General features: G+C 33.2%; 1 protein-coding gene across 17 annotated transcripts in view; it reads right to left on the bottom strand.

The window, feature by feature from the left end:
• The window catches only part of REV3L (REV3 like, DNA directed polymerase zeta catalytic subunit), a 138,507-nt gene that overhangs the window by 60,987 nt on the left and 55,827 nt on the right, over positions 1-21,693 (bottom strand). For 15 of the 17 annotated variants that reach the window (XR_006740071.1, XM_045573099.1, XM_045573097.1 and 12 more), the window contains 7 exons: positions 15,729-15,889; positions 13,708-13,804; positions 9,440-9,534; positions 8,082-8,186; positions 6,983-7,067; positions 6,748-6,896; positions 3,605-3,724 (listed from right to left, as the gene is read on the bottom strand). Coding sequence is in view for 16 of the 17 variants with exons in the window: in XM_045573099.1 (XP_045429055.1) it covers positions 3,605-3,724; positions 6,748-6,896; positions 6,983-7,067; positions 8,082-8,186; positions 9,440-9,534; positions 13,708-13,804; positions 15,729-15,889 (812 nt within the window). In the remaining variant the exon portion in view is untranslated. The remainder of the gene's footprint in view (positions 1-3,604; positions 3,725-6,747; positions 6,897-6,982; positions 7,068-8,081; positions 8,187-9,439; positions 9,535-13,707; positions 13,805-15,728; positions 15,890-21,693) is intronic. The other 2 variants (XM_036414537.2, XM_045573091.1) reach the window with 2 other exon arrangements.

The raw sequence follows: 21,693 nt of genomic DNA, 5'->3' as shown, positions 1-21,693 counted from the left end.
GTTTTGGGTGTACATTAATTAGAATTTATGAAGAAGGACCCAGGAATTTGCATTTTAACTAGCTGCCCAAGCTTTTGCTGCACAATTAACCTTGAGGAACATCAAACCGATATTGTCACAGTGTTCAAAATAAATATAAAATGTATAAATTAATGCTAAGGAAGTACCTTAAAAACAATACATAAATACCTTTATCCCTTACTTAAGCTTTACTTAGCTCATAGAATAGTCAAATGAAACCTGTAGTTAAATAACAAAGAAAGCTTTAAAAGTGGTTAATAAGATTACTTAAAACACTTTCAAGTCAACAATTACATATTACTTCAAATGCATTAGGGTTGTAAAATCAAAGACAGATAATAAAAAGTGCTGACAAATATGTGAAGAAACTGGAACCCTCATATATTATTGGTCAGAATGTAAAATGGTGTAGCTGCTTTGGAAAAAAATTTGGCAGTTGCTCAAAATGTTAAACATACGAGTTACCATATGATCCGGCAATTTCACTGCTAGGTATATACCCAAGAGAACTGAAAATGTATACCTACACAAAAACCTATACATGAATAATTATAGCATCATTGTTCATTATAGGCAAAAAAACAAACAAAAAAAACCCTTATCCACAATCTGTAGAGTGGATACATGAAATATGGCATGCCCATATGATGAAATATTATTCAGCAGGAAAAAGGAATACATGCTATAATATGGATGAACCTTGAAAACATCATGCCTAGTGAAAGAAGCCAAAAACAAAAGCTCATATGATTCCATTTATATAAAAGGCCCCAAATAGGTTAATCAAGAGAAAACAGATTAGTGGTTGCCAGGGGTCGAGAGGAAGGAAGAATTGGGACTGTTAATGGATATGGATTTCTTTCTGGGGTGATAAAAGTGTCCTGAAATTAGATAGTGGTGGTAACTGCATACGCCATGAATATCACTGACCTGTACAGAGGTGAATTTTATGATAATGTGAATTATATCTCAATAAAAGCTATTATTTAAAAAAAGATCATGTAGATGAAGATTTGTTCTAACATAGTACACAATCTTATTCTCAGTAAAATGAGATAATGCATTCCTCGTTTACTAAAATACCAAATTTCAGGTTTTCTTTGTAGACATTAAGGAAATTGATTCTGTCATGATATCAGATATAAGGAAAAAATGAAGATATTGATTCTGTATGCTACCAGATATAAGGGGGAAAATGAAGATACTTGTTTGTAAGAGCCATTTTGGCAAAAATCCATTTCTTTAAATCTAGAACTGCAGTGTTTATTTTTCCTGTATCATACTTGAAAAAAATGAGTATTAGAAAATGAATTATAGATATTTGACTCTCCGATCTTTCTTATTTATTTATTTATTTATTTATTTGTTTATTTGTTTATTCTATCACCTGAGGATAGAGTGGAAGAGAGGGAAAACAGAGAGGGAAGACAGGAAGGAGACAGAGAAACATCAATTGGTTGTCTCTTGCGTGCACCTAGACAGGGGTCAGGGAATCAAACCCGCACCCAAGTACATGCCCTTGATTGGGAATCAAACCCATGACCCTTCAGTGCATAGGCCAACCCTCTAACCACTGAGTGACACCAGCCAGGCTGATTCTCAGATGTTTGACAAACAGTGAAAATTCAGTTTTGTAAACTTATGCAAGTGACATTATATCTGTTGATGACACATTATATTTGTACTAGAGGCCCGATGTGCAAGGGGCTCAGTCCTCGGAGCCCCGACTTCATCTGAATGTCCAGAAGGTCATTCAGCTGTCCGATCTTATTAGCATATTACACTTTTATTATTATAGATTCTGTGATAAAAGAAGGATATTCCTCCCTCCCTCTCTTTTAACTGTATTTTTTTTAATCTCTAGAATGTAATTTATATATATATATATATATATATATATATATATATATATATATACACACACACACACACACACACACACACATATATATATTTATCTATATTTATTCAGATGGAAAAATAAAACATTTTAGAGTATAAATATCAATTTAATTTTTTACTTTGGTCTTTGGATCATTTCTTTCTGCATATGCCATTCATTAAAAAAAAAAAAAAATTCTTACTCCTGTCTAAAATACGACTATGCATAATAATTTTGGTATTATCCCTAGTCAATTCATGTTCCATTCAAATGAAAATGAAGCAAAATAGAGATAGACTCAGAGCAGGCATGGACATAGACAACTGTGTGGTAATTCCCAGGGAGAGGTGGAGAAAGGTGTAGGAGGAGTTGGAGGAAGGTATAGGATGGGTTAATGGTGAAAAAAAGAGAATTGACATGGGGTGATGCATACACAATACAATGTGCAGATTATGTGAAATTGTGCATCTGAAACCTGTGTAATTCTGACGAGTATCACCCCAATAAATTCAATAGAAAGAGAATAAAAAAGAAATTGTAGGTAAAAGAAAAAGGACATTGCAGAGAGGTATGATGCATTTGATGCCATATCTGATATGATACAATAAGAATAAAAAAAAGTAGAAAGTAACCCTGCTAGTGTAACTCAGTGATTGAGTGTCGACCTATGAACTAGGTCACTGTTTGATTCCTGGTCAAGGCACATGTCTGGGTTGCAGGCTCAATTCCCTGTGGGGCATGCAGGAGACAGCCGACCAATGATTCTCTCTCATCATAGATGTTTCTCTCTCCCTCTCCCTCTCCCTTCTGCTCTGAAATTAATTTGAATATATATATATGTATATATATATATTTTTTTTAAATAGAAAGTAAGCAAGAAACATAAAATCACTATACCAAGCAATACAAGAGGCATGAAATTCAATGATATCTCATTTTTTGCAATAACATTTTAAATAAATTTCTGAAAAGGATGTCAGTAATTTAGACTAAATTACTGAAATGAAATCTAGCAAATGGCATTTAAGGAGATGCAAAGACACTCAGAAATAACTGTCATTATGTCCCACACTGACCAAAAATTAATCACTCAAAACTGTCCAGGAAAATTTCTGATATTCACCAAGAAAGTCTCAATTATGATAATTTATTTTTTAAAAATATATATTTTATTGATTTTTTTTTACAGAGAGGAAGGGAAAGGGACAGAGAGTTAGAAACATCCATGAGAGAGAAACACCGATCAGCTGCCTCCTGCACACCTCCCACTGGGGATATGCCTGCAACCAAGGTACATGCCCTTGACCGGAATCGAACCTGGGACCCCTCAGTCTGCAGGCTGATGCTCTATCCACTGAGCCAAACCGGTTTCGGCTGATAACTTATTAATATACTTAACATTGAAGAATTTTAATTAAAAATAAGCCATTTTCCCAGTAAAGCAATATGGTTTTCCTTTAACTAAAGTGAAGTTTTTAAAAAGGTTACTATTTTCTTTCACAGTTGTTTAGAAAAAGCTGTGGAGAAAACAAAAACAAAGCTACTTCATTCAATGAAGTTTCATTTTTATACTAAGTAGAGTAAGGATTTATTGAACATGCAACATTAACCTCTTCAAATCAAAGAAAAAAAATAACCTCTTCACATATGCATTTTCAATAATTTAAAATACTGAAAACTTATGGCAGAATTGTTACTTACATAAAACTGGTGTCTCACTCAGTCTTTGGGTCAAAGGCTGAAAAGCCTGGCTATTTTCCATGAGGTTCAAAATTGCTTCTTCATTAATAAGAGCTTCTTCTACTTTATGTATAGTGTGACCTTGAGATGACAAAAATATATAAACATTAAAGCAAATGCCTAATTATATAATCATTTTTACCTCTATTACTATATGCTTTTATTCTCTATCTCTCCCTTTAACTAAAATTGTAAGATTTACCTTATTCATAAAAGTATTTATCCCCTCTGTACATTAGACTTTCTATATAAATCATGTTAAAGTCTGAATACTAGAAACATAAAATAGAATTGTTTCTAGTTAGCTCTTATAATTGCTTGACATTTTTTTCTTTTAATATTTTAATGTGCAATGATTTAATCATAGTAATATAACTCTGTATACACAAACTAGGTAGAATTGAAAAGACTAAAGAGGCCGAGACCGGTTTGGCTCAATGGATAGAGCGTCGGCTTGGGGACTGAAGGGTCCCGGGTTCGATTCTGGTCAAGGGCATGTACCTTGGTTGTGGGCATATCTCCAGTAGGGGGTATGCAAGAGGCAGCTGATCAATGACTCTCTCTCATCGATGTTTCTAACTCTCTATCTCTCTCCCTTCCTCTCTGTACAAAATCAATAAAAATAAATTAAAAAAAAAGACTAAAGAGATTATAAGTATTTAGTAATTCACAGAATCAAGGGTTTTTTAATACTCCATGTCATTGGTATATTTTTGTGGCTTTTATTACATTTTATTATGTTACTATTTAAGATATATCATTAACACTTCAAATTTTTAAATAAGTTTACACTGCATGAGGATGGGAAAAGAAATAATAAAATTGTTATTTGCAGATGATGAATCTATACACAAAAAATTCAGTGGAAAAGACAAACTATTAGCACTAATAAAAATTGCTGGATATATGATGATATACAAATGTCAGTGAAGCTCCTAAGTAGCAGCAATTAGAAAATAAAAAATTTGAAAGATAAAACTTGCAATTGAAATAATTATAAGACACTTGGAATGTATCTAACAAAAGATATAAAATAATTTTACAAAAATTCAAAACTTTATTGAAATACATGAAAAATGACCAAATAAAATGAAAATATAGCATGCTCAACGATGAAATGATTTGATATATAGAAAGATTTAAAATGCTCCTATATCAACCAATGAAACTGAAGCAGTAATAAGAAAGCTCCCAATAAATAAGTCCTGGACAGGATGGCTCCACAGATAGACATTACTAAACATTCAAAGAAGAATTAGCACTTATCCTGTTCAAACTATTCAAAAAAAATCATGCACTGGGCCTGTAGTATAAAATAATACTGAATGTCAGCTGTAATTGAAAAATAAAAAAGTATTAGATTAGTCTATAAATTCAACAAATTCCTAATAAAATCTCAACACGGTTCTTTCCCAAAACAATTTGACCCTAAAATTAACATGGAAGAACTTTTTTTTTTAAAGATGAAGAGTAGATAAGACAATTTTGAAGCCAAATAAAAGAAGACCTGCTTTTGATGTATATCAATATTAAAGCCCCTGCTTCCAATGTATTGTAGCAGTGAAAAAGGGTTTTTCCTTTTATGCTGAAGGCTGCTAGTCTGGCTCTCCATGCCTACATAAACTGCATACAAAACAATGCAACTTCTAAGTAAAACTTTCATTATTCTCTTATTTCCCAAACATGTATAAGCTAACTGCATTACAGAAACCCTGTTAGAACACGATAGAATATAAAATACATACACTTTAAGGCCTGACAAATCACACTTCCACATATCTTTTGTGGAGAAACTCTTGCACATAGCCACAAGATAAAACACTGTTATTAACAGTGCAAAAGTGAAAGCCATCTAATAGTTGTAGAGAAACAGATAAACTTGTTTACTCTTACAAAGGAGCACTAATCAGCAGCTAAAATGAATAAACTAGAAACGTGTATGAATAGGTAGATTTAAAGTTATAATACTAACATAAAAATACATCATTAGTAATAAGGGAAATGGTACTTAAAACCATAATGAGATGCAATTTCACACTCACTAGGATGACTATATAAAAAAGACAGATAACAACAAGTGTTATTAGTGAAGGTGTAGGGTCACTGCTGGTGGGAATGTAAAACACTGTAGTCACTTGGGAGACAGTTTTGGCAGTTTACTGAAAAAATTAAATACAAATTTACTAAATGACCCAGCAATTCCACTCCTTGGTACACAAATGTTCCTAGCAGCATTATCCTTAAGAGCAAAAAGTAAAAACAACTCAAATGTCTATCAACTGGTGAATGTATTAACAAAATATGGGATATTTATATAATGCAATACTATTCAGCCAGAAGAATAATGATAGATGCACTATGGATGAACCTGGAAATGTTAAGTGAAAGCATCAAGATTCAAAAGACTGCATACTGTATTTCATTTATATATGTCTAGAAAAGGCAAATCTTAGAGACAAGACAGTAGATCAGTGGTTAATTAGGATTGGAGGTAGGAACAGCTGTGACTACAAATGAAAAAGGAATATTTTGAGGTGACGAAAATGTTCTAAAACTGAATTATGGAGGTATTTGCAGAACTCTGTAAATTTAGGATAAATCATTGAATTGTAAATTTAAAATGAGTGAATTTTGTGCCATATAAATTATACCTTGGTTAAGTTAAAAATATGAAGAATAAAAAAAGCAAGTTGTTTAATCTATGACAAGTAGGATATAATTTACCTAAAACTCAAAACCTAATAGTACAATATGTTGTAGGCATACATACTTGGTAGGGGCAAAAAGTAGGTTTACATTTGTTTGTATGAAAAAATAATATAATAACTAATAAATATAATACAAGAATAAACTGTTTTACATACAACTGTAAACCTACTTTTGCCCCATCTATATTTAAGAAACTATAAAATCATATACGGTAACAGTGTGCACCAACTTCAGAATAGTGCTTGCCTTTAGAGATGAAGAAAAAGTAAAGGAATAGGAGGTTTTTGCAATATCAATGATATTTATTTCTTATGGGGGAAAAGAAACACTTAGCAAACTCAACTAAATCTTAATACCTCAGGGCATTTTCTGAACACCTGAAAAGAAAACCTTACCTTTGCTCAACTCTGTGTCTTTGTGGACTTCTACCATATTAGCTGGTGTACACTGAAGAATTTCAGGAGACAGGACCTCAGAGTGCAATGTTAACTCAGCAGAGAACTCCTGGGATCCATCGTTGTAGTCCACAGATCCTGATAACCTTCTGTTTAATTAAAACACATTCTTTAAAACAAACTAGATAACAAAGCAATAAAATAGTTCTGAGATCTGTAAAAAATAACCACTTACACAGAGAAATCATTCTGTTTGAGAATTTCCTGAAGTCTCTTCTGAAATTTTTTTTCACTTTCTGTGGCTGGCACAAACCTGCGATCTTCGAATTTTAAAAGTGCATTAAAAAATGTAGATAGCAAGTGAATGAAATATTTTCTTTTCTCTTAAAATAGCTTTTAAAATAGCAATGTCCTATCCTTCTCTTGACACATATACCACTTAAAAGTAGTTCTACTATAAAAACAAACAAAAGAAAAATTGTTGCTACTGAAGCTATATAATTAATCACTTAAAAGTCAGTACAAGATTAAGTTCTATAATTATAACTTAAATCCAACACACTGTTCTCTACAACACACTGTTCAGTATCATAGACTCTGAACCTAGAAATTTTCTCCTCCTAAAATATACTTCTACTTTAAAAAGCAAAAAAGCCACTCAAAATTTATCAACTATTTTTAGTGTCTAAGACACTAAAATTTTGAATTTTAATTAGACTTCAATATATTAGTAGGCTTACTACAAAATTGAGAATTTTGTCTTTTATTCTTTTACCTTTATTTTAATATTTTTATTGTGTCCATGGCATTTATTTAAGCCCCCTCAAATTATTTTCTGAAGTAGAAGGGTTTAATAATAAAATGAGTGTTTTCTTTAAAACTGTAGAAAATGATCAAAGTGCGAGAGTGTATGATATATCCAAAAATAATTTGGGGGCTATATTTCATGGTATATTTTCAAAGCTTAATGAATCAAACACAGTGTTTCTAAGTTAGGATTCATGAACTTCTATGAGTATTCTATAACTTATTTGGAAATACAGGATAGAACATACTAGATAATGAAAAAGGAAGAAAAACGTGAAACAGGAGAACAAAGTATGGTGAAAATCAGTGACAACAAAGCTGTCAATTTCTTACAGGAAAAGAGACAAGTTAACACTTTGGAGGTACAGAATTACTGGTTCAGAGCAAAAACAATAGAAAAAATATATAGAAAATTTAAAAGTAATTTGAAAAGTAAAATTAAAGTCAAGGTAAACTCAATGGCTTAACCTTTTCCATAAAACTATCTTGTTTAAAAAAAAATCATTAAAGTACTATTTGGTAAATACCTTGTGATTCAGTTTGGCTAATTTGAGAAGTTTCATTTCTATTTCTTCGCCGTTGCTTTTCATCTTCCCATATGGCCTGTAGACCAGGATTTCCATCAATTTGAGCTGTAATCACAATAATAATTCACTACTACAAGGTCAAAGTAAAAACTACTTGCCTAAAAAAGGGAACCCAAACTTAAAAAAACCCCAAATCTATTGTTTAAAATATTACATATGCCCCCTTTTCCCCTCCATTGACCTCTTCTTCTAACCCTCCCATCCCCCTCCCTGGGGCCTTCACCACTCTATTGTCTGTGTCCAGGGGTTATGCATATATGCATGCTAGTTCTTTGGTTGATCTCTTCCCACCCACCCTCTCCCACCTTCTCTCTGAGATTCCATAGTCTCTTCCATACTTCTATGTTTCTGGATCTATTTTGTTCATCGGTTTATTTTGTTTATTAGGTCATGTGACACTTGTCTCTCTCTGACTGGCTTATTTCACTTAGCATAATACTCTCCAGGTCCCTCCATGCTGTCTCAAAGGGTAAGATCCTTCTTCTTCTTTTTTTTTTTTTACTGCTGAATAGTATTCATGCAGCTTTTTTTATCCAGTCATCTACTGATGGGCACTTGGGCTGTTTTCAGATCTTAGATATGTGAGGAACCCAAACTTTTAAAAAATAAATACTGCCTCTTAAGAAAAATAATTTCCTGCCGAGACCAGTTTGGCTCAATGGATAGAGCGTTGGCTTGGGGACTGAAGGGACCCGGGTTTGATTCCGGTCAAGGGCATGTACCTTGGTTGCGGGCATATTCCCAGTAGGGGGTGTGCAAGAGGCAGCTGATCGATGACTCTCTCTCATCGATGTTTCTAGCTTTCTCTCTCTCTCCTTTCCTCTCTGTACAAAATCAATAAAATATATTAAAAAAAAAGAAAAAAAAAAGAAAAATAATTTCCTACTTTATGTAATAAAGCAGACAAACTATCCTAACCTACATTTCTTATGTTAGTCCTTTTTTAGTTTTCTTCCTAGTGGTTCCCAAAAACCCATCAAGTGAATAAGATTCAAATATCTGAGGATAGCCAATAGACCTAAGAATTCTCTCCCTGGTATATAACTTAAAAACTAAAAACATTAAGTTAGATTATATTAATTTAAAAAAATTAATTTATTTAGTGTTACATTTACTTTAGGTTCATGACTGCAAACATACTAATGTGGATGAAAGTATAAATGAAAAATATAAATAAAAAATTGCTTTGAGGTACAGAAGCAATCTTTGTAATTTTTGCATCTTCTATAACATCTTACTATACTTTGCCCATTAATTAAAAACACACACCCATATATTAAGAATAATTGTACATATACCTTCAATGTCCAGCCGATTTAAGATATCAGCAGCTACAGCATCTACTTCTAATTCACATGTACTCTGTGGTTCAATACCTTCCAGTATTAAAGAGCTGTATTAAAAACATTAAAAAAAACAAAACAAACAAACACAAGAATTACATAAGAGCAAATTTTCTGAAGGTTTTTCTTATATAATTTTTTATCTTTAGGTGGTAAGCAGAAAAGCCAATGATGTATTAATTAACAAATATAACATAATTGGTATTATACATATAAAGAAATGATAAACAAGAAGAAAAAAGTACAAAAATATTATTATATTATTGTACAACTCACTGAGATCCTTTTGCAGTGCATTCTACATATTTTGGCGCATTATATTTTATACATAAGGAATATGGGTCATATCGAGGACAGAAAGAGGTAACAGAGACACAACTGAGAAATGCATAAAAAAATCATACACATATGTAATCATTTGCCCAGAAGCATTTCTTAACAATCATAAATTTGTTTTTTTAAAATTAAAAAGAGAATATGCAACAAGAAATGAGGGGAGGGGAGTATACTGAAAAGTGGGCAAATGATACTGTCCTTCCTGCCCTCACTACTGCTGTGCTGGATAATGCTTTAAAATTCTCCATAACTACAGATTTGAGAAACCATGTGGTTTAATAATGGGCTCATTACTATTGTAGGAAATGTGTTAACACCACAAAATCATTAATTTTTATGAGAACTACAGAGGATTGTTCCCACTAATGCTCTTTGATTCAGAAAATTTTGTTTTTCATCAGAGCCACAAAAAAAGATTAGGACACCATATCCTCCCAATATGGACATCAAGTGAAAAAGAGGGAAGAGTAACCATTAAGTTTCTTGATGTTAAAAAAAAAAAAGTGAAAAAGAGAAAACCATGAAAGTGGGTGATGGCAGATTTCACTCCCATTTTTTAATGTTTTAAGAGAAACAGATTAGCAAAATCTCATTTCCCAAAGTCTATCCCTAAGAAAATTTTGATGGAACATTAGAAATTAATTTGTTAAACCACAACATTTTTAAAATTCAAATAAATATACATGTATACAGAGATGCATTTGTGTAGATACAAACATATACACATATCTTTTTATCATTGATAGAGAAGAAACATGTTAGCCAATCTATCACAATGTATCCTTTTCACTTTCAGAAAAAAATAATTCTTAATGTTGTTTGTCTTCTTCATTCATATAACTTAACAAAGTAAATTTTGCCATGAAATGACATACTAGATAAAATAGTTCATGGTTAACAATTTTCTCCCTGTACTAAAAAGTTTCACAAGTTTTGGAAGAATTATATTGTAAATTTCAAGGGTGAATTTTCCAGAAGTAGCACATTTTGGACAAAGGAAGGAAACAATAATATCAAAATATATAATCTCATAGTACGAATTTATGACTATTTCTTTATTACAAAGCTACTTCAGACATTCAAAACAAATGTTCTAGGGAAAGGAAGTAGTTTTCAGAATTAAAACTTTCCAGTAGATAGAAAAAGTGTAAGTAAAAAATGTGTCAGCCCTGGCCAGTATGTCTCAGTGACAGAGCATCGGTCTGAGCAAACAAGGGTCTTAAGTTCAATTCCCAGTCAAGGGCACCTCCCTGTGTTGCAGGTTTGTTCCAGCCTTTGGTTGGGGCATGCAGGAGGCGACCAATCAATGTGTCTCTCACATTGATGTTTCTCTCTTCCTCTCTCTTCACTCTCTCTAAAAATCAATGGGAAAAATATCCTCAGGTGAGGGTTAACAAAAATTTTTTTTGAGTCAGAGGATGGGAACTGGGTGGTAGAAGGCAGGGGAAGAGAAAAAAGGGGGGACATTTGTAATACTCTCAACAATCAAGATTTTTAAAATTTTGGGTCAGCAAATACATGCAGACCATTTCAGCCATGAAAGGGAGATAAAAGATAATGATGGTAGATAACTGTGCCTCTATGAACATATCTGTTCAAAACTTAACAAAACAGTCTTACTAATTAGAATCAATGAGGATGAAGCTCAGACAGCTATCATTCTGATGGGTAGCCAGTGTTGAGATTACTCCAGTAGATTCAGTTTTTGTATATTCAACACAATGGCAAATGATCCTGAAGGTCCAGGATATGTGGTAACTGACAATGAGCTAGCTAGTAAGGTAGGTAGAGCTACTAACTCAGCACTTACAAGTCTGTTGCTCTCTCTTATGGCCCTTGTAATAATGTTGGTGAAAGGGCATAAAACATTTCCTTGTTAAAAAAAAAAAAAGAAAAAAGAAAAAAGGTACACAGAAGAAGGTGCTAGCACTGGGAATAGAAATGAGACTAATCTAAGAGTAATGATTTATGGGGAAAAATTTTTGACATTGTTATTTGTACTTAATGAAATTATGGATTTTCATGTTTAATGCAATACAAGCATCCCAAAATGCAAAATATGGGCTAATATGAGATAAAAATATTTGTAGCTACCCCATAATTATTTTAAATTCTAATTCTGAGTACTTTGTCTAATTTTACCAGTTTACCTATTCATATCTTTGCTTATAATTTGTTAATTCTTAAAAATAATAAAATAGGCTCCTAAAAACATTGTAAAATTCAAACTTTTCATTATAATAGATAAGGTTTCCCCAAACTCACTTCTAATCAGTGAAGCCTTTATAACCTAACCAGAAAGATGTTTATTCAAAAAGGGCTTCAAATACAAATAAACTTTAATTTGAGCATGCAAAAAACAAGTTACTACATGCAGAACTCTGAAAAACAAGAAATCTAGGGAACAGGTAAAATCTTTGGGTCAAATTGATTTGCTGTAACATTAGAGAGATAGACTGCATCACAGGCATAAAAAAAAAAAAGAGAGAGATAACAAGTAGCTTTTGATCACTTTGTTCTGGATTAGAACTTGAATTTGATGTGGTAAATAATATTCTCTCTAAACTTAATACCATTTCAATATGATTATAAAAATATTTCCACTCTATCTTAGAAGGAACCAAGAAATGCACATGTGTGCATGTTTATGTGTGTTTATCAAAAAGTCCGGATAAATGTTACGCTGGATCAAGAGATAAGGCAAGTCATTGTCCACATCACCTCAAAGTCTTATATGTTTTATTCTGGTATAACATTCCAATTATTAAACAATGTACTTCCATCATTACTTAGTGATATTTTTTCTTAATTTTAGATATTAAAAAACCCCAAGTAATTCTACAACATGAAAATTCTGTCAACAACATATTAGGATTTTAAACTACATAAATTATATTTATGTAGTTAAAAATGAATATATTTTATGGTAGTTTATCATCAATTGATTAATAAATTCACATTTTCTTTTTATAAAATAAAAGTAATTTATATACTTTTTCCACCTTTGCATTCTTCATAAAAATATCTACATAAAAAACATCAGTTGCGCTGAAACCGGTTTGGCTCAGCGGTAGAGCGTCGGTCTGCGGACTGAAAGATCCCGGGTTCAATTCCGGTCAAGGGTATGTACCTTGGTTGTGGGCACATCCCCAGTAGGGGGTGTGCAAGAGGCAGCTGATCGATGATTCTCTCTCATCGATGTTTCTAACTCTCTATTCCTCTCTCTTCCTCTCTGTAAAATATCAATAAAATATATTTTAGAAAAAAAACAACACAAAACAAAACAAAAAAACATCAGTTGACATGTGTAGTAAAAAGATGAAAACAACCACCACCCTGCCAACACCTAATTGATCAATAAAGCTTGGGCAATGCTTTGTGGTATAAAACAGAAATCTTTCTGAGTTCTATATAGATAAAACTATTATTAATAATTTTATAGGTACTGATTAAATATCTAAATATTCAAAATATGTTACCTTCCTCAAAATAAATAAAGTAGTCTAGTAAATGATAGTCAAAAGAAATCACAGATTATATTATTCATATTCAGTATGTCAACCCTCTTTTTCCCACAAATATTTTATATTTAGAAAGGGTTATTTTTACTAAAAATATTATGTGATTTTTACTAGACAAGTTATAGAGTATCAACTTGGAATGCACAATGAAGATGAATATTGAAAAGAAGTGTAAAAATTTACATCCAGATTTTTTATTAATTTGGTGATAATTAGGGATATTTTCATGGTCTCTTTTTAAAATCTATGGTTCCATGTAACATACTAATATTAGAATTTGCTTTTATAAAAAAATTATATATAAAATTATGATAACTATTAATTTCTGAATGCAGTAGGATATATGTAAATACAACATGAACTAACCTTGGTATTTCATTTTCTTCCCACCGAAATAAGGTACCAGTAAGAGAATTTCTTGTTAGCTGGTCCTTGTAAGATCCAGTTGCATGCAGTGGATCACCTGGGAGTAAAAAAGTAAAAGGGAATAAGTTCTAATTTGAACTTTCATATAACTCCTGTTTAAGTAAAATAATATGCAACCTATATGACTAGTTCCTAAAAACTCACACACACCTAGGAATGTATATATGAGCAGATGACAATAATGGTTCCAAACTAAGAGGGGAAATAAATATTTGCAATATATGCTTATGAGAGAGAAATGACTACAAGACTTTCATATTAGAATAAAAGAATGCATTTTAATGTGCTATTCTGATGAGTATGCTTAAAATCCCATTTTATACAGAAATATGACAACAATTTTTGTAGACTTTAATCCAAATTCCTAGGGTATTCTGTATAAGTCTCAATCAAAATTCTAGTAGAAATCAGGTTCCAGATAAAATTCAAAACATACTATAATACCAATCCCTGAACAAAAAGAAAATATATAATGCATTCCAGAAATAATGGCAGCAACAGTGAGTTGAGAACTTGGGACATATACAATTTGACCAGCAGTTGAAGAGGGGACATGTCTGCTTAGTTGTCCGAGTTTCAGAAAGTAGGTTCTAGGGTCATGCTTTGGAAGTAATCTCCAAATTTTAACAAATTTTCTGTGATATCTTATGGGAATTTAAATGTGCAGATAAGAGAAAGCTTGAATTTTAACGTTATTAAGGATATTAAATTTACAATCCTCTCTAGCTAAATTTAATACTTTGATTTTCTTATTTGGCTAGCCTGATAAAAAAAATGTAATTAGGCTGCGGTCAGGTATTAACATCTTTGCTATTTCAACAAAACATGCCTTGAAAATATGCAACTAATTCTTACCTATAATTTATGTACTATTTTAGCATATTTCCCTAAAGAGCATGGAAACTCTTTAATATACACATATTTTATATATTAAATATAAAGATAACATTTCTTTTCAACTGTGGATGTTAAAAAATGTAATATAAAATGCTTCTGTGGTACTTAAAATATTTATTCTATATAAGTACTTCTATATACTTCACCTTTACTACTATAGCAATTAGTAATATCCATTTTAGTTGACAACTGGTTATATAACTGAGACAAAATTATATATATATGCATGTACATTAAATTTCAAAATCTTTTTCACTTTTGAATTTACCTAACTTTCAAAAATGACTTAGGTACTATATCAACTTGTCTTATAAGATGAAATGTTAAGTTATGCACATATATGTTATATATTAATTTACTGTAAGATTTACTATCAGTTCAACTGTAGATGTCTGAAATAACATGGCAAAATAAAATACGAAAAATGATTCATCTATTTTTTCCCATGATTTCAGTATAACCTTTTATCTTATACAAAAAAAAAAAAAAAAAAAAAAAGGCCACAAAAAACCTGAGGGCTATTCAGTATAATGAATTAAAATATATGCTTTATTTCATCATACTTGCAATTTCCCTTCAACTAAACTTCATATATTTCTGCCTTCAAATTGTTAATAGTTTGGGGGGGGAAATTCCTTCTAATCATCATTCCAACACTCATCTGGCTTTTATAACTAAAATAAATGGCTTACATATACATGCTAATACAAAATTTTCTCATGCTTTTCACCTATTGGAAAATTTTTGCAGGGTTTCTTTTTGGGATAATGAAAATGTTCTAAATTTGACTGTAGTGATGGTTTTATAACTGTCAATATTCTAAAAACCACTGAATTTTCCATTTTAAATGGGTGAAAATGTGTGGTATGTGAATTATACCTTAATAAGCTGTTACAAAACAAATTTCACTTGAGATTCTTTTCCTAAAAAATGCTAATACATTTTCTGTATTTTATTCTTTACCTACTCAGCACTCTTAATATAAATGTATATTATTCTATAAATTATCAATTACATAACTCTTATTTCAAAGTATTAATTTGAACTTGAAAAATTAACCTTACTTTTTCTTCTTGCTTTTCGGAACTTGACAGCAGCTAGATTTATTAAATTCATTCCATACAGATTGTAGTCAATGAAGAGCTGTAGGAGGTAGGGAATATGCGCTTCGTGAGGCTGATAAAATTTATTCATTATGGCTCCACTTTGCAAAAGTTCACATATCCTAAATTAGGGTGAAAAAAGTTATATCATAAAATTATATTTCCTAGAATGTTGTGAAACAATGATTATTGCTAATAGAGAATAAAACACATCATATTAGCATACAAAAATTTTTACTTCAATTTTACTAGAAATTTGTATTTTGTACAAAATTAAGTTTAAATCAAGTTTTAAAGTAAGACACATGCTCTAAAAATGACAAAAAACTTCAGTAAAGAGTATTTTGATTTCTAAAACCAATTTAATACTAACTATATTGAAAAAGCCAAAAAGGCCGAAACCGGTTTGGCTCAATGGCTAGAGCGTCGGTTTGGGGACTAAAAGGTCCCGGGTTCGATTCCGGTCAAGGGCATGTACCTTGGTTGCGGGCATATCCCCTGTGGGGGGTGTGCAAGAGGCAGCTGATCAATGACTCTCTCTCATCGATGTTTCTAACTCTCTATCTCTCTCCCTTCCTCTCTGTACAAAATCAATAAAATATATTTAAATAAAAAAAATTTAGATACTATGCACCGGATACTGTGTTAGGTGCTTTAAATGCTTAATCTCAAGTAATCCTCACTACAAACCTATGGTACTATTAATACCTTCCCCATTTTAGAAATAAGGAAACTGAGTCTTAGAGAGATTAAAAAGTTGTCCAAAATCACACAAATAAAAAGTGGAAGAGCTAAAATTCAACCCAAATTTTCTTTGACTTGTGAGCCTTTACTCCTAACTACAGTGCTATACTATTTATCAGTAGATTATTTGATATACTGATCAGGAGCTCTGGAGGGAAATTTAGACTACTTATATATATATATGTGAAAGTCCAATAGATAAAGATAACAAAAACAAAACCCTGGGAACAGATAAAGCTGTAGAGTGAGGATATAGAATAGAGAGAAAAGATAAAAGCTCAAGATAGAACCCTACAAATAAAAAAAGGAACCAACAGGGTGGCATAGATACGACTGATCAGATAGGTGTAAGGAACATGAGAGATTTATATAAAAAAACTCCACAACATTTGGAATTATTTTAAGACACTAAGCATTGACATGAGGTCAAACTTAAGGACAAAAAGGTATTGATTTAGTAACATTAATGAAAGCAATTTCAGTAGAGTGGTTGGGATGGACGCCATATTGGAGTAAGTTAATGAGTGAATGGAAGGTAAGAAATTGGATACACAAAGTATAAATAAATCTTCAGGGAGAATAGCTATGAGTATGAGTGTATGTGTCATGAGTATGAATGTGTGGGGAAAGGAGTGGAAGGATAATTGATAGAAGAAAAAGTCAAAGAGGGTGGATCTTGAGCTATGGAGGTGAAGGGGGAAATCTTTCACTGTGATAGGCATCTAAAAGAAGAGAATAAATGTGCATAGAGTTTGAGGATCTTTGATAGGAAATTAAAAGAGCTTTATACGGTGGTTCTCAAACTGTTTGGTCCCAGGACCTCTTTTCACTATTACATATAATTTACAGCACTAAAGACCTTTTGTTTATGTGGTTTATATCCATTAATACTTACCATATTGAAAGTTAAAACAGAACTTTTAAAGAAACGTTTCTACTGATTTTAAAATAACCCATTTTTAACATATTTTATAAAAAAAACACCTATATTTTCTAAAACAAAAAATTTAGTGAGAAAAATAATTGTTTTACACATTTACAAATTTCTCTCTATTCTAATAGAAGATAGCTGGATTCTCACATCTGCTTCTGCTCAATCTATTGTGATATTTTATCCAGCCCCACACAATTATGTAGTTGGAAAAAAGAAGAGCAACTAAATTACCTTTTCAGATAAACACTGATTTTCTCTGATACAACACAGAAAAGGAGTGGAGTGGTAATTTCTTAAACAATGTGAAATTTGAAACCTTATCAATAACTTTTTTGTACTCTGTCACATTAAAATCTACTAATATATCTTATACTTTATTTTTAAAGATATGTTTTTATTTATTTTAGAGAAAGAAAGAGTGAGGAAGGGAAAGGAAGGGAAGAAGAGAAAGGGAGAAAGAGAAATGTTTGTGTGTGTGTGTGTGTGTGTGTGTGTGTGTGTGAGAGAGAGAGAGAGAGAGAGAGAGAGAGAGAGAGAGAGAGAGAGAGAAATGTTTATGTGGGAAAGAAACTAATCAAGTTGCCTTCTATACACACCCCAAATGTGGACTAAACCCACAACTTGGTCATGTGCCCTGACAAGGAATCGAACTGGTGGACCTTCTGGTGCACCGGAGGACGTCCAACCAACTGAGCCACACTGGTCAGGGTGATCTTACACTTTAAATACTTTTATCCATGGAGGACTTTCTAGCATTACACACTGGTCATTTGGAAAATACAGATCCACTAAGTAGGACAGACCTAAATGTTGATAGATTTCATTAAACAATCTGAAAAAAATTATTTGTTAACATCATCTATCTCATCAGAAAAATCTTTTAAGTATAGGAAAGCTGTTAAAATTTACATGTGGTATCAAAAATTCTAATGTTTGCTTAAAAGCTCAAATCTTATAATGGGCAACAAATACTATGAGTTTTCTTCTTTAAGGTACAGGCTCACTTTGTTCATTTTTGAGATGTCTATCAAATAGGCAAATCACTATAACTTCTTTTAATTATCAGTTGTTCTTTCAAGTAAAAATGGTTTTCCATTAACAAAAACAGTGTTTAGTTCAGCTTGCTACTAAAAACAATAATAATAGTGCTTTTTCACCCTAACAGTTTGGCATAGTGGATAGAGTGTCTGCCTGAGAACTGAAGGGTTGCAGGTTCGATTCTGGTCAAGGGCATGTACCTTGGTTGTGGGCGCATCCCCAGTGGGGAGTGTGCAGGAGGCAGCTGATTGATGTTTCTCTCTCATCGATATTTCTAACTCTCCATCCCTCTCCCTTCCTCTCTGTAAAAAAAAAAAAAAAATCAATAAAAAACATTTTTTAAAAGTGCTTTTTCCTTGAGACATTCATTCATAGCACTTCAGCACACAAAAGATGTGCTTATGCTTACTTTCACTGTCATATAAAATATTAAGATTTATATCTAAGGTTCAAGATAAAATATTGACTATATCTTCATAAATACTCTTAAGTAAATCTGACTTTTATTTTTTATTTAAAATATTTTATTGATTTTTTTTTTTTTATAGAGAGGAAGGGAGAAGGATAGAGAGTTAGAAACATCAATGAGAGAGAAACATCGATCAGCTGGCTCCTGCACACTCCCTACTGGGGATGTGCCCACAATCAAGGTATATGTCCTTGATTGCAATTGAACCAGCCATACCCACAAAACACGCCACCAGCCAATCAGAGCAAGTATGCAAATAAACCCAAGTAAGATGGCTACAGCCACAGAGAGCAGGATGGAGGCGTTTCCCCAGCAATAAAGGAAGCCAAGCTTTTTGCCTCCCTTGCAGGCCTAAGCCTCCACTGAAGGCTACAAAGTTTCAATTATAGAAGGTAAACAAATCCAGACAGAAAGGGCTGCAGCCACAGAGTGAACAGGAGGCTTGGCTCCTATCCAGGCTATAAAGTTTCAATTGTAGAAAGTAAATATATCCCAGATACCAGGGTCTCCGCTTAGGTTGCTGGGGGCCGTGGCCAGCCTGCAAACCACCACAGGCCCCTCGCTCAGGCCACCCCAAGCTCCAAGGGAACCCTCACCCTGATCCTTCAGGGCAAACCAGCTGGCCCCACCCATGCACCAGGCCTCTATCCTACCTAATAAAAGAATTAGATTGACCATCACTCCAACACACAAGATGGCAGCCCCCATGTGGTCAAAGATCCTGCCCCTACGAAAACACAAGATGGCCAGCAGGAGAGGGCAGTTGGGAGGAACCAGGCTTGCAAGGGAGGGCAGTTGTGGGTGGATCAGGAAAGTAGGGAGGGCAGTTGGGAAGCACCAGCCCTGCAAGGGAGGGCAGTTGAGAGGGATCAGGCCTGAAAGGAAGGGCAGTTAGGGGTGACCAGGCCAGCAGAGGAGGGAAGTGGGGGCAAATAAGCTGGCAGGGGAGCAGTTAGACATCAATCAGGCTGGCATGGGCGTGGTTAGAGGATGATCAGGCTGGCAGGCAGAAGTGGTCAGGGGCAATCAGGAAGGTAGGGAGCCAGCAGTCCTTGATTGTGAGAGGGATGTCCGACTGCCCGTTAGTCAGACATCCCTCGATGCGTCCCAGATTGGAAAGGGTGCAGGCTGGGCTTAAGGACAACCCCCTCTGGCCCCTGTGCAAAAATTTCGTGCACTGAGCCTCTAGTTTTACATATTATACTATAGCCAATGTTTACACAGCACTTATAATGTGAGTGATTTATAGATTAACATACTTATCATCAGAACAATGTGTACTAACATCAACACTATTTACAGACAAGAAAGCTAAGGCACAGTGATATTAAATAACTTACCTAAAGTCACCCACCTAATAAGTAGTAGAGCCAGATTTTGAATGTAGGCAATCTGGTTTGAGAGTCTGGGCTCTTAACCACTATATTATATATTAGTCAAATACTATAATAAATGATTCATGTATAAAGGTCTTATAGAACCCTGTTCTTTTCCTTCACGGCATCTATTACATTTTTTTGTTAAATATTTAGGTTGCTTATTTATTGTCTGTCCCCACTGCTAGGTTGTAAGACCCCTAAGAGCATAAACCATGCAAACTTTGTTCACTAATGTTTACCCAGCAAATTCCATAGTGCATCAAAAAGGTATGCATTTTATAAGAATTTATTAAAAATGGATAAATGAATGAACCCATCAATCAACTGGGAAATTTCAGATAGGCATGGTCATGACTATAAAGTAAACTTATTGGAAATAATTTAATAAGCATGTGATTGCTTTAGTCACAGGAAGAAAAACAGGTTATAGTTATACTTCAAGCAGAACTATAGTTTATAGGTTACTTATAAAATATTCATGTAAGTATTATTCATGGTTCCCCGCTTAGCACAATTGGGGATAAACCTGAGAAAAAAACGACCTTTGTCACTGTGTATGCAAAAGAGGGTAAGAATACACAATGATGGCTCCATGGATATGAGAAAGTGTGAAAATTGGTAAGAGAAACATCACTGTCTGACTATTCTCAAAAATTATTTTGGTACCCTATGCAACAGAAGCTTTTTGGAGAAAGGTTGGGGGCAAGTAATAGAGAAAACTAGTTTTCACTGGTTATCTGGAGAAGGGAATAACCACTGTGATTCAGTGTACTTAATCGCTTAATGTAGACTAAACCTCATCCTGTTGGTGACTGTGCCTCTCATGGTACCTAAATTCCCTCTGGGGAAACAGCCAATATGTATCGAACCAAAAGGTTATCTTTTGGAATGTAGTACCTACTGGCAGAGAGGATCTTCTGAAACAATAACACTCAACACTTCTCCAAGGCTACTTTTACCCTGACTTGTCACCACATAGAGTGAAGACAGCTGTTTTGAATCCTAGAGGATGACTGAAATCTTCTCTATATGTGCTATTCCCATCCTCTATAACACTGGCTCCAGGATGATAGAGAGATAAGCTACAGGTCTTAAGAGAAACCTAATGAAAGAAGAAAAGAAAACTAAATAGAAACAAAACAAACAAAAAACCCAGGATATAAAATTTCACTAAGGACTAAATAAGGAGTCAATAGGATTCTGAGATCTCTCAGAAGCCCTTCCACTCTGGCCTCACTCTCACACTTTCCTCTTGTTTTGACACTGAAGAGCTAATATCTCTTGATACTGAACATCTGGCCTGGCCAACAGGGCACTAAGATCATACACGATAGCCATCATTTCTCCTTATCCACTTCCATA

The sequence above is a fragment of the Pipistrellus kuhlii genome, unplaced genomic scaffold, assembly GCF_014108245.1.
Source record: "Pipistrellus kuhlii isolate mPipKuh1 unplaced genomic scaffold, mPipKuh1.p scaffold_m20_p_5, whole genome shotgun sequence".
In the NCBI taxonomy this organism is placed as follows: domain Eukaryota; kingdom Metazoa; phylum Chordata; class Mammalia; order Chiroptera; family Vespertilionidae; genus Pipistrellus; species Pipistrellus kuhlii.
This window is presented reverse-complemented; position numbering and strand designations above follow the sequence as displayed.